The sequence below is a fragment of the Sceloporus undulatus genome, chromosome 6, assembly GCF_019175285.1.
Source record: "Sceloporus undulatus isolate JIND9_A2432 ecotype Alabama chromosome 6, SceUnd_v1.1, whole genome shotgun sequence".
Lineage (NCBI taxonomy): Eukaryota > Metazoa > Chordata > Lepidosauria > Squamata > Phrynosomatidae > Sceloporus > Sceloporus undulatus.
The window spans coordinates 78374399-78392196 of record NC_056527.1 but is presented as its reverse complement, the minus strand read 5'-3'; the positions used below and the strand labels follow the sequence as shown (position 1 = coordinate 78392196).

At 41.1% G+C, this 17798-nt stretch overlaps 3 protein-coding genes across 4 annotated transcripts in view; all 3 read left to right on the top strand.

The window, feature by feature from the left end:
- The window catches only part of LOC121933625 (protein app1-like), a 15927-nt gene extending 15812 nt beyond the window's left edge, over positions 1 to 115 (top strand). The window contains exon 5 of the mRNA XM_042473605.1: positions 59 to 115. Coding sequence (XP_042329539.1) covers positions 59 to 115 — 57 coding nt within the window. The remainder of the gene's footprint in view (positions 1 to 58) is intronic.
- Positions 7 to 7096, top strand: LOC121934872 (paternally-expressed gene 3 protein-like). The gene is made up of 2 exons (XM_042475781.1): positions 7 to 4007; positions 6961 to 7096. Exons 1-2 carry the CDS (start codon positions 178 to 180, stop codon positions 7052 to 7054), a joined length of 3924 nt encoding a protein of 1307 aa, XP_042331715.1. The 5' UTR covers positions 7 to 177; the 3' UTR covers positions 7055 to 7096.
- Positions 7097 to 12391: 5295 nt separating this feature from the next.
- Positions 12392 to 17798, top strand: part of LOC121935791 (UDP-glucuronosyltransferase 2A1-like) — a 56018-nt gene continuing 50611 nt past the window's right edge. For both annotated transcript variants that reach the window (XM_042477675.1, XM_042477677.1), the window contains exon 1: positions 12392 to 13118. In XM_042477675.1, the coding sequence (XP_042333609.1) occupies positions 12407 to 13118 (712 nt within the window). In that variant the 5' untranslated portion in view covers positions 12392 to 12406. The remainder of the gene's footprint in view (positions 13119 to 17798) is intronic.

Below are 17798 nucleotides of genomic sequence, written 5' to 3'. Positions count from 1 at the left end.
CCTGGAGAAAGAGAGGCCTGTGTGCAAACTTCTCTGCTTTCATTGCCTGGGAACAAAGAAGCTGAGGCCCAGGCCCAGACTTCATTTAGTTCATTGCCAGAATGGAAGTCTTTGAGTAGTTCCCCCCAATCACAACCTTCCTGTCTCGAACTATTAGAGAAGATTGCTTCTTTGCCAATGCTAATTGAGACCCAGATGCAAACCTCAGCTGTTGACTTACCATTTTGTTCAGGAACAGACATGCAAGTGCAGACTTCGTTTTCTGACTATATGTCAGAAAGAGAGGAGACATCCTCCATTGGAACTGAGGCCCAAAATAAGCAGTCACCTTCTGAGTTATCATTAAACATATTATACCCTTTATATATTGATACTGGGGTGCAAACTTTGCCTGTGGAGATACCACCTGGGAATGACTGGCGTGCTGCACGACTACAAGCTGAGGCCCAGGTACAGACCTCATTAACTTCAGTGACAGAGGAACCTTACACTGTCTTCCATGGAGAGCTGCCAAAGCTTGAGTTAGAGAAAGAAGAATCAGTGACAAGTGGACTGGGAGCCCATTTTGCCCTAGAAGAGACGTCTTTCCCACCTGAACTGATTGAAGCGGCTATACAAACATCTGACACTTTGCTTCGGGAATGGGATAAGTGGCACTTACTCCGATCACCACAAGTTACTGCAAAGGTCCAAACATCAACCGTTGAACTGCTAAAGAAGCTTTCTTTACTATCCCAGATTGAGTCCACTGAACCAAATTCCCATACTGAATTACTAAAGAAAGCTTCTTCTCTTTCAGTGGCTGAACCTCTACTTCAGCCTTCAAGTGAATTAATGAGGAAAGCTTCTTCTTGGTCAGAATGTGGGCCCAAGGACCAGGCCTCAAATGACGAGCTACTGAAGAAACGTCCTTCTTCAGCACAAATAGTCACCACTTCGGCACATGACTCTGCAGGAATGCTCCCTTCCTCCACAACAAAAAGAACAATTCATGTACAAACATCTGACCTAGAACTAATGAAGAAGCTTTCTTCTGTGTCACATATGGAAGCTCAGGAGAAGATTTCAGATACTGATTTCCGAAAGTATTCAAAATTGTCATTGGCTGAAGCTGGGGATGAAAATCAGGGGGCACTGAAAGAAAAAAAAGGGTCCCCTGTTACACCACAAGAAGTAGAAGATCAGATACGCAAATGGTATCATGAACTTCCAGAGGTTCAGACATCAGAGCCTCAGGCTCCAATCCAAAGAGAGCCTTTTTGGCCCTCAACAGTGGACAGTGGGGTACAAACTTCATATGTTGAAATACCATTTGGAAATAAGTGGCGGGCATCACGCTTGCAAGCTGAAGCCGAGGTTCAGACTATGGATCTTGAATCTTGTTCCCAGTTGCAAAGTGATAAAGAGGCACAAGTGTCCTTGCTTGAAATATGGCAAGCAAGAGACTTGGCAGATACTCAGATGCAGACTTCCAACTTTGATATCACTGAAACTGATGCATTTGAAACAACAGAGTCCCCTCCACCATTAGTTGTGGATAATGAGGCACAGACTTCACTGTTTGATATTTGGAAGACAAAAGAACAAACCAGTGTCCAAATACAGACTTCTCCAGTTGAGATGCCACCACAAGGAATTCAGTCTCTACCAAAAGAACAAAACAACACTTTGGTGCAGACCTCCTTTTTTGACATATGGAAGGGAAAAGAACTAGACAACCTGGAAAAGCATACATCTGACAACCAGTTTTTGGAGCCAAAAATGGAGTCTTCTGCTCCATTACACACTGACTTGGAATTGCAAACATCTTTGACGGATGCATGGAGGAAAAAAGAACTAAGAGATACTCAAGCACAGACTTCTTTCCAGTTGCTGGAACCAAAAATGGAATCTTCTCCTCCATTACACACTGACTTGGGATTGCAGACATCTTTGACGGATGTATGGAGGAAAAAAGAACTAAGGGATACTCAAGCACAGACTCCTTTCCAGTTTCTGGAGCCAAAAATAGAGTCTCCTCCTCCATTACAAGCTAATTTGGAATTGCAGACATCGTTCACGGATATATGGAGGAAAAAAGAACTAAGAGATACTCAAGTACAGACTTCTTTAGAGTTTCTGGAGCCAAAAATTGAGTCTTCTCCTCCATTACGAACTAATTTGGAATTGCAGACATCTTTGACAGATGTATGGAGGAAAAAAGAACTAAGAGATACTCAAGTACAGACTTCTTTTCAGTTTGTGGAACCAAAAATGGAGTCTTCTCCTCCATTACAAACTGATTTGGAATTGCAGACATCGTTCACAGATATATGGAGGAGAAAAGAAACAGTGGCTACTCAAGTACAGACTTCCTTGCCTGATTTACGAGCAGCAAAGGAAGAACCTCCTCTTGTGTCACAAATGGATGCTCAGGTGCAAACCTCTGAAACTGACATACCTGTTGAAGATTCATGGGGATCATCACACCTGCAAGCTGATTTTCAACAGCAGGCTTCATTGGATCTAAAAGAGGAGACAAACTTAGAGGCTCCTCCTCTGTTGCAAATGGACACACAAGTACAAACCTCCCTTCTTGACCTATGGAAAGCAAAAAAACTAAATCATGCCGAGATTCAAACTTCCTGGATAGATTTGCCAGAATCCACAGTACTTCCGCTCCAACCGCAATATGAAAACCTGGTTCATTCACCCATGCCTGAGAAGGTAGAGTCTCTTCCTGCATTCCAAATCGACTCCCATGTGCAAACTTCCTCTCTTGACATCTGGAAACCCAAAGAACTAACTGATGCTGAGATGCAAACATCCCTGCCCTATTTGCCACAAACCAGTGAAGTGCTTACAGTCCCAACTCAGGCTGAAATCCCAGTGCAACCACTCACCCTTGGTTTAGCAGATACAGCAGCTGAATTTTCCCTCCAAGATCAAAGTCACACAGAGCAGCAAATCTTGTCTGATGAGTCAAAGCCAATGTTTGTTCAAGGAGGAAGCTCTGAAACTGAATTACCAAAGTCTCCTTCACTATCACAAACCAAGGTCCAGAGCTCTCAGCTTGATATACAGGAAGCCAAAGAACTACCTGATGCCCAGATGCAATCTTCCCATACCACCCTACCAAGTGCCGTATTTGAGTCTCCTGTCTCATCATTCACAGCTGTGTCTCCTGTCACCTCAGGCATGGCCATATCAACTTTGGCCTCAGCCATGTCACCTGTTCCCTCAGGCATGGCTGTGTCCCCTGTCCTCTCAAGCAAGGCTGTGTCACCTGTCCCTTCAGGCATGGCCATATCCCCTGTCTCCTCATGTTTGGCCATGTCCCCTGTGCCCTCAGCCATGGCCGTATCTCCTGTCCTCTCAGTCAAGGCTGTGTCCCCTGTCCTCTCAGGCATGGCTGTGTCATCTGCCTCACAGATAACTACATCCCCCGTTCCTTCATGTACAGCTGTATCTCCTGTGCCTTCCCGCACAGTTGCATCTCCTATCCCTTCACATGTGGCTGCTTCTCCAGTCCCCTCAGTCACAGCTACATCTCCCATTCCATCATATGCAACATCACGTACTGCCAGTCCAAAGCGACCACCCACACCTGCATCTCCATATTTAAAAGTGGACCCTGCCCATGTGGATGAGACTAATGCTCCAATACAAAAATCACTGCTTGAATTGTGGACCACAAGAGAGGAAACAGAGGTTCAAATGCAAACTGCGAAGCTTGGCCTTTCCTTTGAAGAAGAGTTCTGTTTATTCACAAAGCTAGAAGAGACCCACATGAAACTTACAGATGTTAAGATACCTGAAGGAAAGAAGTCGGATAAAGTTTCAAAGGTGAAATCAAAAACTCCTGCATTTACTGAAGCACAGGTTCAAACCTCATTTGTTGACATACCCCGGGGAAAGAAATGGCGTTCATCTCGCTTATGTACAGAGGCCCAAGTACAAACCTCGCATCATGATATTCATGTGAAAGATAGGACTCCAACTGTGCATGATCATGCAGCGACCAGAAGGTAAGGAGACTGTTGTGCTGTGAAACAATGTTGTTGAAAATGTTCCATTCTCATTCTGCATCAGAATTTCAAATCTAAAATAAATGAGTTTAAGTCCATCTAGAAATAGTTGCTGGATGGCACCATTTGAGACCATAGGTGGGGAGTATGAATATTTGACAGCTCCCTGTTTAAAATGCTCTCCACACTTGAATCTCAGGGAAAATATTTTAAATTAGCCTTCTCCCTAGCATGCTAGGCTTCAGTGTGTAGATATTTTCCTACTGTCCTCAAAAACTGCACAGTTTTAAAACCTATTCACAATTTACAATTAGTTATTTTGTTCAGAAAACAATATTGTTATTTTCTGTACAAAAAACAAACAAGCTTCATTTATATACCGCTTCATACCACCTAAGCAGTGTCTAAGCGGTTTACAACTGTAAGCTAATTGCTGTTTCCTGTTCAGAAAATGCTGTTTTCTGTGCAAAACAATGTTATGCATATTTTGTGCAGAATAAGCCCCCAATTACAGCATCTTCTGTGTAGAAAACAACTTTTTGTGTGCAAGAAACAGTATTATCTGCACAGAAAATAATATTTCTGTGCAGAATTTTGAACAAATGAGTCTGGAACTGCAAAGATTCTGGACAGTCCAGGATTCCTCTCTTCAGGATTCCTCAGTGCTAAAACCCCTCTTTTTATGTGTGTTTGGGTATTTTTAAAGTATTCTTTCCATTCCTACTCTATGCTTTGAGGCTCAGCTGCAGGACAAAACCTTTATTTAGTCTGCCTCTCTGCTCCAAACTAAACCTCAGAGAGCAATAAAGCATTTCATTGCTTTCTGGGCCTCTTTGAAGTGAAAACAGGGTCAGGGAGAACACTTACCTTTCCAGTCTGTCATCAGAGGATAAGGGATCTCCCCGGTAAATCACTGAGCATCTCTGAGGCTCAGAAAAGAGGCAGAACACTTGGTGCTTTTGGCCTGATACAGACAGGTCAAAATAAAGCTGCTTCGAGTCACTTTGGATATATGCTGTTTAAATTATACATACATCCTAAGAATCCAGAAGCTGCACCAAAGCCACACTCCAGTCCTAAGGACAGGAGTGCAGCTTTGGTACAACTTCCAGACTCTTAGGACTCATGCAGCATTGAAACACCATACCTCCAAAGTGACTCGAAGCAGCTTTATTTTAGCCTGTCTGTATAGGGTTAGCCTTTCTGAGCCTCAAGTGTGAGATTTGGGAGCACCTCTGCTAACTAACCATTCTCTAGGCTTTGGAGAAAACCAAGTGGTCAGAATTAAAAGAAAATATATTTGTTGATGGTGAGCTGATGAACACGTTTGAAAATTCTAGGAAGATCATTCCAACATTGGTCCAAACCATGCTGCTGCAATAACCCAATCTGAGACTGGTTTAACTTGACCTCGCTCAGTGCTTGGGAATTATTGTTTATTGTGGCACCAGAGCATTCTGACAGAAAAGGCTAACTGTCTCACAAAACTACAGTTCCCAGTATTCCCTAGCATTGAGTCAGGGTAGTTAAAACAGTCTCAAACTGGATTATTTTTGCAGTGTGTTGTGGACTATTGAGTCTTTCCTAACAGCAGTCTTAAATGGTGCAGTCCAGTGTCCTATTTACCACTCAGGATTCCTGTTTGTTAATTTTAGTTCCTAGTAGGTTTATTACAGTGCTAAATGTTGAAGCAAAAAGTGTCTATGCTGAAACTTAACCTGTGAGATGTTGTTTCCAATTTACCTACCAATTTTTGCAACTTTTTCATTAGCTAGTCCATGGTCACCCAGCAAGCGTTATAGATAAAAAGTGATTTGAGTCCACTTCTTCCTGGCTTATCCCCCAAATCCTATTCATTACACACAGATTCTTGTAAGTTTATTAAATTATTTTTTCAGTCTCACAATCTATTTTGATTTTCTGGATTTTTAAGAGTAAGCAAAGGTGACCTGAGGCTAAATGTGCATAGAACACTACTATAGCAGTTTGAAACCACTTTAAACATCCTGGCTTCATCATGTAGAATCCTGTGATTTGCAGTTTCTTGGGTTACTTAGACTTCTATAGTGGAGTTCATTAATTTACACCCTAAACTACAGCAGCAGAGATCTCTAGCAGAGAATTTTAAGTACCTCACCACTACAAAGCCCAGGTTTCAATAGGATCGAGCCATAGCAGTTAAAAGGTATGGAACTTACATATGTAGTGCAGATATATGCCTTAGTGAAATCTTGAATATCTCCATATCTGAAAGATAATAGAGGGGCCAAGAAAGAAAATAGATGTATGATTCTCTAATAGAACAATTTTACACTCTCTAGCTACACTGCAGGATGATCACATGTTGTGCTGTTGTCCTGCTGTATATTTGCTAAGACATAAAGATATGTTCAGCAAAGGTCCAATTTCTCCTTGCCCACATAAAAAAACTCCCTGCCTCTTGCGAATTTGATTAGTTATTTTATGTTGACTTGAGAGATAGCAAAACTAACCTGAAAAAAAATGGGAGAATTGTATGGAGGATGCTGGGATGTAATGGGTTGACAATGGCAGCCTGGATTCTTTGTAAAAATGGAGTGAATAAATGAATCCATTCTAGTTAGGAAGCATTCCATGTGATGCTACAGGTAGCATTCTGTGGGCCTGACCTAATAGATCCAACCTAATAGATTCAATCCAATTTATTCAGAGAGTTCATGGTAGTATGAAAGGGACACCCCTGTTCACTTGTCCGGTTTTTGCCTTTAAGAAACAACTTTGATGGGTTCATATGTTGTTCCACAATAAAAAACCTTGTTTGACTGGAAACAAAAGACGGAAGAAAGTAATGCATATGTGAGCCATAGGAAGCAATGCTATTCCATTTTCATGTATCTGCATCCTAAAATTGTGGTCCGCATCCTAAAATATGGAGGGATCAAAATCTTTCCTAACTTCTTATTTGATATTACAGGGTGTCAAAGGGACCAAGGAGAACAGCTCCGATGTCTGTGCACTTGCATGTAAAGATGTCTCCAAAGCGGCGAACTAGCAATGAAAGAAAATAGTGAATACTTGGATTTAAAGAAATAAAAGATTACAAAATACCATAAACATATTCAATGACTACTTCTGTACAGTGGTGTTGCCAGCTCCAGTGTCACCTGATGCAGAAGGGTGGCACAGCTGGGGGGCATAGCCAAAAAGCTGCATTCACCTCTTCCTTTCCCCCCCGCAGTGGTGACAGTCTCCTCACGAGCCAGAGGCCCTCAGCCTTGCCCTTCCCTGTGGAGTTTCCCACAGGAAGCAGGGTTGGGCACCCTCTCCCCTCCCCACCAGCAGGAGGGAAGAGGGCCAGATTGAAGGTTAACTCTCTTTTGCGATGTCACCTAGTGTGGACCATACCACTACATCCCCCCATATTGATGCCACTGCTTCTATAGTTAATGTGCAGACATGGAAAGTTTTTGAAGTATGTAAAAGGTGATGGATCAGTTAAATGAAGTTGTGTTTAGAAAGTGGGATAAAAACCAATGACACACTCACAATAGTGAAACAAGGTTGAATCAAATAGGTTATAAGTACCAATGTTATCTGTAATTCTTTGTCTTAGAGCAGTGGTCCCTAAACTGTACCCTTTAAGAGATTTTGGATTTCAGCTCCCAGGAGCCTCAGCCATTCTGGGAGCTGAAGTCCAAAATCTTTTAAGGAGCACAGTCTGGGGACCACTGCCTTATAGGTAAGAAGGACATAACAATGTTTCCTTGGTGTGGCAGCATAATAGCTCAGGTTTTATTTACTGCAAACAGCCTTCTACAACCCAGTTCCAAAAGTCTGTGCTCTTTCAACCTTCCTCTACTATTTTCCCAGAGCCAAATCTGCTGAAAAACTTTCTGCTAGACAAGGAAAACAGGAGGGCTGTAGAGGATAAAAAACCTTTGTAAAAAGGAGCTTCAGTGTCAGAGGCTTAGTTAACTGAGGTATGCCTGTAGTTCCATTTGGTGTGGATTCAAGCCGAGCCACTCTGTTGGTTTTTGTCTCCATTCGTGCGTTCAGCTTCCCACCTTACATACCTCAACCAGGCAGGACTTTTCCAAGTCAAGATACCAAGAGAAATGGCAATGAGGCTGCGTTCCTCTAAGAGCCCTTTACAGTTTGGAATCTGTACAGTGTCTCAGATTACAATCCTATATACACATATTTTGGAATAAACCTTGTTCTCCTTGCCCTGAATTCTCAGGATATGCCCTGTGTTCCAGGTTAAAGGGAGAAGCGTTGTCCGAGGACTGCTCTGCTAAACATGTGGTCAGCATGACTGCACCGAACGCTGTTACCTTTCCACTGAGAAGTACCTACTTGCATTTGCATTATTTTGAACTGCTAGTTTGACAGAATCTGGGACTAGCGACAGGAGCTCACCAGATTATGCAGCACCTGGGCCTCGAACTGCCAATCTTCTGATCATCAGAATTGCCGTCTTAATCACTAACCACTGCATTTCTTAGGGTCACCATAAGTAAAAAAAAAAAATGACTTGGGGGCACAGAACAATCACCACCTCAAAGAGCACAACCTAGGATTCAAGACACAATATAAAATGGTGCATTTCATGGTGTAGCAGTTTGAGTGTTGAACTAGGACTATGGGAGACCAGGATTCAAATAATCACTCTAAGACTTAGAAGAAAGCAATAGCAAACCTCCTCTAACAGATCTTCCCAAGAAAACCCGATGATAGAATTGCCGTAAATTGGTGTCAGTTTGAACGCACATAATGACAACTCATTCATGTTACTGTAGCTAAAAATGAAAGGTGTTTGCTTAGTGAAACAAAAGAAGAAAGTTTTAATCTCATGAGGTCTTCAGATGTCCAATTCTAGGAGTCATTATTTCCTCAAAATGTAGAATGTGGCAAAAGAAGTTAGCAACTGCCACATCATTTTTGTAACAAGAAAGGGTGTCACAAGTTTGATGTACTATTTTAATTACAGTTTATTAGAGATAGAAATCCAAACCACATGCTTTAGTACTCCCCCTCCCTCCTGTCTCTCTCTCTCTCTGATAATTTAAAATGTAGTCTGGCTCTAAAGATTCATTTGGAACAAGGAATAGCCATTAAACCAATGTATCCATAAAGCAAATGCCTCAGTTTTGGGGTTTTTGACATTGACTACAGAAACTGCTTTTTCAAGTTTTAACTACTTGGTCCCATTGCTGGGCAGCAATGTTCTTTTATCCAGTACAGCTTAGAATCATAGAATCATAGCTTATTTGAAATCAAACTGTACTGCTCCCTCTTTGGTTGCTAAATCACTCGGCATAATGTGATCAAATATTCCACAGAACATGCCCCAGTGAATATCCTGTTTCCTTCATTCTCACATTTCTCTCTTTCCATTTAAGACCTCTATTCAGAGCAAATCTTATTAAAGCTTCTTTTCCCCTTTACCTTGTGTAGAAGGACTGCTACATCTGGAAAAGACAAGGTGGGTCACAAAGGGAACAGTGTAGAGCTAGATTCTGTTGTCTGTTCTTTGTAAAAGAATTAACTGATCATCAAACAGTTTTAATCTATACTGTAAATTACCTTTGAAGCATTTCCAATTTTAATGAAGATGTATGTTTGGCAGTTTTTATAATTTTGCATGTTGAAAGATTGCTAACTCATTCGTAGGATAATTTCATGCTGGCCGATAGATCCCGTGGCAGTGGCATAGTGAATCTGCTCTGGATTGTAAAGGAGTTTTCCATGTTTGGGGGAAAAGGGTCAATACCTTGCATAAGTTCTTTAAAGTTTGGACTAAAACCCAGGGTGGAAACACCACTCCATTGACATGGAAGCCATTGGCTCCCCCTGGTAAAATAATTCTGGGTACATATTCCATCTTGCATTTTGTACAGGCACACATGTTTTCTTCACAAAGGCATATACTTACCTGTATTCATCATAATAATTAATGTTCTAATGTGCATTTACATTGTCCCTCAGAACCATAAGAATTAGAAACATGCTTATGTTTTATATTACATACATCACCCTTATGAGTCAGGATCAAACTATATATTAAGGGGAATGCATATCTCTGAGTTAATTTTGTTTTTCTTCCCATAATGGGATCCCCTTTGAGGGGCATACCTCCACAAGCAGGCTTGCAAATTAAACTCATGCTCACCTCCCAGTGATCAGTCACATAACAAAGCATGCTAAGTAATGTAATAAAATAATAATTAGAACAAAGCAAAGCATGCTAAATATAAAATATGAAAATGAAGAAGTGCATGTGTTATGGCAAAAGACATCTTCACCACCTGAGGGAGCATCCTTTTTGAATATGTGTTGAACATACAGTCTAATCTGACTTGAAGAGATGCGTCCTCTAGTGGTTAAAGACAGCTGTTTTGCATAGCACATTATTTCCTCCAACTATATATTTTGCATTTTGCACACTTTGTTTTGTGATTGATCATTGGAAGATAATCAGGAGTAATTTGGAAGTCTGATTTCTGTATCTATGGGGAAATTTTATTGGAGGGAAATGTGTCAATCACTGGGAACTCTCTCTCTCTCTCTCTCTCTTTAACATCTAAACTGAGCCTAAGGCTGTCTTGTATTCTTAGACAAAAACGTGCTTCTAATATAGCAAGCTGTGCTACCCCAGCATTTGTAAGTATTCAGTGTGAGAAAGGCAAAAAGAAAGACCCCCCAGGCCCCCATCTGATTGGAATTATTTCCACTTCAAGAGCTTATATTGGATTAAATCTGCAGACTTCATGTCTCACCTGTTTTGACTTCATTGGACAGGGAATGCTTCCCTTCTTTCATATCTACTTTAAGTACAGATTTTTCAGTACGTAGGATCAGACAGCTCTGGGGCATTTAGAATTTTCTTAGAGCTACATTCTTATCCTACTAAGACTCAAAATAGAAATGGTTCCTCTTTTAGCAAGAAAGGGTATTTAGAGTTTATCTAAAAGGGTATGTCATCTAAATTTTGTCCTACAAAGGAAATAATTATAGTTTAAATGTTATTTCTCATGGTTCCAGCTCCTGGCTTGCAGTATCCCCATCCCCATGTTGCTTTAACAATGCATATCTTGTTATTATGAGATGTTGCAGACAGTTAGTGGGTAATTGGGGGGGGGACTTTGGGCCCATACAGACAGGCCAAAATAAAGCTGCTTTGGGTCACTTTGGAGGTATGCTATTTAAATGATGCATGCATCCTCAGAGGCCAGAAGCTGTGCCAAAGTTACGCTGCATTCCTTAGGAATGGAATAGCTCAGAGCCTTGGGGCCTGAGGCGTCTCCTCTGGTTCTTAGGATAATGGGGAGAAATCTCAATGCAAGGGCACCATCTTGAAAAATATGTGTGTAGATATATTTTTCTCATTTGTTGCACAGTATTTCTTATTTGAATAGCATATCCTTTGCAACTGTAGGTTAAGGACTCATGCATAATGACATCACCAGGGGCTGCCCCTTATAACATCACCAGCCACCCCCATCCTAGTGACATAACAAAGAATTTCCCTAGGTCTCTGGTTTTGGCCCTGAAATCTCAGATCATAGAATGGTCTTGACCTGGCATCTGCAGCCATTAGGGGACGAATGGGGTAGGGGTGCGTGCCATGTTATGATTTTGCATGTTGTGTGGTGTGGTGATGCTGGAGTTGTGTTCAAAACATGCCATCATTGTGACTTCACTGGCTTCTTCCATGTGCATTCAGCATTGGGGCATCATCTACTGCACAATTCCCCCCCTGTTGGGCTTTGGTGGTGTTTCTGTGGATGCTGGGGATATGTCTCGGTAAGCAACCCCATATTAGTCTAACATGATAACCACTAATGGCCTTGATAGCACATATATAGGTCAGTTAAAATATATGTGAGTGATCTGGTATCACATGGGACAGTCACCATCTAGACTGCTACTTGTAATGTGTACATTTGAAGTTAGCTTGCCGGGAATAATTTTTTAAAGCCTCTTCTCTTGTGGATAGGATCATGTTCCATGTGTAATCTATGGTGGCATAGCCCAGGAGGAACTATACCGTATGGTATTTCTGCCTGAATATATAAACAGATACTCAAAGAATGGGTTGAGTGGGTAGTGAAATTTGTATTGATTTTGGTGGTGTAAAGCATGAAAATATCTTTTGCTTGAAATATTGATGTAATAAAGCAAAGCTCAGTCTTCTGTCTTTTCATTCCAGAAATCAGCCTTGTCTCATTCAAGAGTGTTTATCTACGAGTTTTTGGAAATATAACCCAGCACCCTTGATTAAAAGTTTTCTGTTCAGGAGAGTGCAGGACAGGAGATTTCCCCACAGAAATGAAATAGAGAACATCTTTGTTGAGAGACTGCCTGTTGCAGAAAAGCAAGGCCTGACTGCTTCCATCTCAGCAAGAGCAGTTGTAATAATGCTTTCCATTCATCTTCTGACACTTCAGGCTGCCATGTTAGGAAATGTTTTCTGTGGAAATGTGCTGATTTGGCCAGCAGAAGCCAGCCACTGGCTAAATGTTAAGGTTATCATTCAGGAACTGATACACAGAGACCACAATGTGACCATCCTAGTTTCAGCAGCATCACTTTTCATTAAACCTGGAGATATGTCCACAGCCAAATTTGAGATATACCCTGTGCCCTTTGGAAAAGACGACATTGATTCAGTTATCAATGATTTCATCATGCTGTGGCTGAAAAATAAGCCCAACACTTTCACCTTCCACAGGTTTTACCAAGAGCTGGGAAAGTTGGTGAGGAAAATACATGTTATCAATAGGCAGATGTGCGAAGGAGTGCTGGCTAATCAGGAACTCATGCTCCGTCTGAAAAAGAACAAATACGATGTGCTCCTTTCTGATCCTGTGATGATCTGTGGTGACCTGATTGCTTTAGAACTGGGTATCCCCTTTATGTACACCTTGCGCTTCACTCCAGCCTCAACTGTAGAGAGACACTGTGGGAAAATCCCTGCCCCTCCTTCATATGTTCCAGCTGCTTTGTCTGAGCTGACAGACAGACTGTTGTTTGGAGAAAGGGTGAAAAATGTCATCTCCTACCATGTACAAGATTATGTTTTTCAAAAATACTGGGGAGAATGGGATTCTTATTACAGCCAGGTTTTGGGTAAGTCTGTGTTGTTTCATCTTCCCAGGTATCCACTGGTGGCCCATGATCTGCATAGGAAAGGTCTGCACCATGTCCTTCCCCTTTAGGTCAAGAATCATTAGTTGCCAGAGAGCATGCTCTGAATGTAGAAGGTCCCTGTTTCATCTGATGGCAACTATGGTTAATGGGACCTCCAGGTAGTAGAACTCCATGGACCTCAGCCTTGGGCTTTGTAGAGCTACTGGAAGATGAAAAAGAAGGTACTGAGCTAGTTTGCCTCACTCACAATAAGACATAAAAAACCAACTCATGGATGATGTCAGAAATGAGTCTTAAGAAATTGGGAAAAGCAGTTCATTATTTGGATTGCCAGAAAACCAGTGTAGTGTCAAATGTACAGTACAAACAACCCTCTAAAGCAGGAGTGAGCAATTGCACCAGGGGAGCTTCCTTTAGGTATCTTGGAGAAACCAGAAGTCTATGACATCTCTTTTGATTGTGGCTGAAAATCACCATGGATGGTGGGTTGACATTTTGGGCCATGGTGGGAGGGGGGAAATGTACCTGGACCATTGTGTTTTCGTGGCACTTTAGGTGTTCGGAGGTGGATTTTTGTGTTTTGACTAAGCCCTTTTGGGCATGGGGGGGGGTGCGATGTGGGGTCAGGGATGACATTGGCAGTACTGGGGACCAGAAAATAGAGCAAGGCTAGGTGTAGCTCATGGTTGCACTTGCCATGTCCCTACTTTAGAGCATGATATTGCCTCATTTAGTTTCCTTCTACAAAGCTTGCATGACAGTTCTTGGAATGTCAAGACCCTTTTCTTAGCGTACTTGGGTGAAGTGAATACAAAAGATTGCATCTTTTTTTTAAAAACAACAACAAGATTATTGACAGTTGGTTTCTTTTTTTAACTAAAAGGTGGAAAAGCTTTGCTGCTACTTCAGGTGGGTGCTGAGCATCTTAACTTAGGCTTGCTGTAGTCCTGGGTTTAGAAAAAAGTGCTCTACAGTGATGTGTCATAATTTTCAGAGGTGTGCATGTGTATGTGGATACATTTGTCCCAGGAATATGACAGTGTTGCTTTCATGTAGGGATGCATGAAAATTCATTTCAGCATTTTTAAAATAAAATTTTCCCACAATCCATATTTTTTGAACTAAAAAGAAATTGTAAAATGTCACTTGTGGAAGAAACTATCCAAATACATTGAATATTTAACTCTTAAAAGCTTGTGTTGTAATATATTCAACTGTGTTACATTTCACCCCCCTCTCTGACTGAGACGTTGTTCCTCTCTATTGGTGGTCCAGAGGGGGGCATTTTTTTTATTTCAGTTTGGTTTTAAATGATTTAATCATGGACCAAAAAAAGGCATATTACTTCATTTTCACAGTGGAAGGAACCATGTGAAAAAAATTAAAAGGTGTGTGAGACTGTTATTTTTAAGAGCTGAGCTGCAACTTTAGGTGGCAACAAAACTTGTTTTCAGAAACACATTTTTCTTTCATTTTTTGGATTATTTTCAAATATTCTTTCCGTCCTTAATAAGCATGCTGTGGAGCACAAGTCACTGCCAATGTCCTTATGACATTGTATGTAGGGAAGAGGCCCTCTTTCTCACTTCCTCCCCAGCTGTGCAACAGCAGCTGTGGGGAGAAGGATTGTGGACACAGCTCCGTCCCTTTGGCCACCAATAGGATTGTCTGAAACCTCAGGGGCAAAAATCTTGGGATTATCTCTTGTGATGTGGGGTAGGTCTTAGTGGTGTTACATGGATGATTTACAAAGGGCGGTGCCTAGTGATTTCATTATGCATGGCGCACTAAACATCAGCTACAATTGTACAAAATATGTCTAAAAATGAGGAAAATGTGTACACGCACTTTTCAAGGCAGTGGTATCACTATGGTTGCTGTCACTCCGTGCAGGTGTCCCAGGCTGAGGTGGTAGTTGAGACCTGGGAGCATTCTAGCTATCCTTGCACACCTGGGAAAAAGGAGCAGCTTTTGTCCCCAGTGTAAGGTTCTTCTTCTTCCCCAGGAACACAGGGGTAGCCCGAATATACTCAGGCACACATTCTGTGACCCAGATTGAGCAGTACCTGTAAGGCCCATCTTCAGTAGTACACTCTGGGCAGGGGTGTTATACAAGGAATTACAGGCTAGCTCTTCTACAGTGTCCTCCAAACTACCTATGTACCGTAACTGCCACCATAATGATAATAATTTTAAAGAACGGGACAGTAAATATGCTCTTAATTTCAGTTGCTTCAAAGATTTAGGTGTTTTGGGTACCTGGAGACAGACTTACGTAACTTGTACTTTCTTTTGCATGCAGACATTTTTTTTAAAGCATACATCAGTGCTCTAGGTGTCATAAAGAACATGTGGGCTCAGAATCAGTTTCATTTATACCCAGCCTCTTGGTTTTAATTCTTTGGTGTTTAAGATTCTAGTTAATCTGCTCTGCAGGATTAAAAAGCTTTATATAACCACCAATTGTGATATGTGAACACAGTCTTTCTCTTACACACACACCCGCCCAAGCCTTGGGAATGTACATCTTGGGTTTCATCCTGCACTTTGCAGATGTTGGTTAACTCTTGTTGGCTCTTGTATATTCTGTAGATCATTATTTTCTTCAATGAAACAGAATTCAATCCCATAGCATTTTTCACAAGTCTTCACGTCCCCCTCTTTTGCTCCATATCACTATTCTGTTTGAACTCGCAACTTATTTTCCAGTTTTAAAAACACAGTGCTGAAACCAAAAAGAGTCTATTGGTGGCCATATTTACTTGACTGTGTGGAAGAGCTTACCCGTTGACATATGTGACTAAGTTCTCGTTGGGTAAGGTTGGGAAAATTATTTCTAGGAAACTTCAACTAATGGTGGAGCTCAGGACTATTATAGACACTATAATAGTCTCAGTATCCAACTGTCTTCTGAACTCGCTGATTGGGATGTATCTTGAGAACATAATTCGAGGCTAAAAGGCACTAATCTGTGCATGACAATGGATTATTGTGCACGACAATGGATACAAGCATTCTATTAATATCCATACAACTTTGTGATACTTTTGACCAAAGACCATAAATAAAGATTGATGGATTGATTGATTGACAATGGATTTATTTTTTAATCCTCAGGGAACACATGGCAGATCAGAGATGAATTCTCTGTTAGTGGGAGGATTAAAAAATAAATTCATTGTCATGAAAAGATCAGTACCCTTTTGACTGGAGATAGATTCTCAAGGTTCACCCTAACCAGATAGTTCACGAGAATAACAGGGCTAATGATACTAGGAATCACTGAGAGGTGACTAAAAGATAAAGATCTGTATCTAAAAGACTGATGGATTCTGGTAGAGTCCTCATGGGTTGTGGGGAGCTTCTTGCTGACAATTCTGTTAAAGTACAGAGTGATCTCTGGAATAACAAGTCTGAAGCAATCAACACCAATTGTTCCTAACATACTCTCCTGCTGGACAGAATGTATTTAGCTTCATGGTTCTCTGAAGAGAGAAGAGATGGAATAGTCATAGCCCAGAAGCCACAAGTTGCAAATAATGTAGTTATCTGTAATGAATTACTTATTTTGGTAACAAGAGTGTAACAACACTGAAGTGAAATTTCAAAATCCCTGTAACAAATAGGAATGACAAGCATTAATTTAGTGTAATAGGTAATGTTTTTACCTTTTACATTACTTTTAGTTACTTTTTAAAGTAATTAAAGTAAAGTACATTTTGAGCAATTTTAAAGGCAATCTGAGTGGATTTACTAAAGCAACAAGCAATGAAAGGAACAACGCGAGTTGTGGAATCCTGGGATTTGTAGCTTGTTGGGGCACCAGAGCTCTCTGACAGAGAAAGCTAAATATCTCACAAAACTACAAATTCAAGACTGCCATAGCATTGAGCCATGGCAGTAAAGTGATGTCAAACCAAATCAGAATCACATCTGACAAAGTCAGCCTGGGAGAATGACACCAGCACTATATATTTAGTGTATAATGATGTGTCCAGTTTTCTGTCTGTAATTGTTCGTCTGTGGAAAGTTGTGCTGGATCAATTTGAACGATAGCACTAATGTAAAAACTAAACAGAAAGGGGTCCCTAATATGTCAATATTTAATTTCATTATAAATATGACTTCTTTTGTTAAAGCTCCATTGTACTCTAATGTGCAAGCTATTTTGGTCATGGTACTCAAATGGGCAGCTGTGTTTTAGCATAAAAAGGCATAGAGGAATCCAGCAGCACCTTTAAACTAGTTGCTTTATGCTAGCATAAGTTCTTTGGACTACAGTCCACTTGCACCTACAATCTACTTGCATTTGCTGAAGTAGATTGTCTTGAAAGCTTATGCTAGCGTATGTCTTAAGCCTTTTAATTTTGGTCATGTCATTTCTGCATTATACAAATATGTTACTTATTAATGTTGATCTTATCATCTTTATCTTAGAGCTGAAATAGGGGCGGCTTAATGCTGCCTCTTTGAGCACCAGATCAAGTCAGCGGCAGCCGCACCCCATGGTCCCGATCTGGCTTTTTTCTGGCTCAAAAGGTAGCAGCAAAATGCTGCTCTTTTTGTGCTGGAAAAATGCTGCCTTTTCTGCCACCGCTGTGGCTTTTCAGTGCTCCTGAAGCATGTGGTGTTTAAACGGTGCACTGCTGCCTCTGTGAG

What these genes read in the sequence shown, in the direction of transcription:
- LOC121934872 (XM_042475781.1), top strand. Translation starts at nt 178, where the DNA reads ATGCTAATTGAGACCCAGATGCAAACCTCAGCTGTTGACTTACCATTT. An exon ending in GATCATGCAGCGACCAGAAG is followed by an intron (nt 4,008 to 6,960) that starts GTAAGGAGACTG and finishes TTGATATTACAG; the next exon opens with GGTGTCAAAGGGACCAAGGA.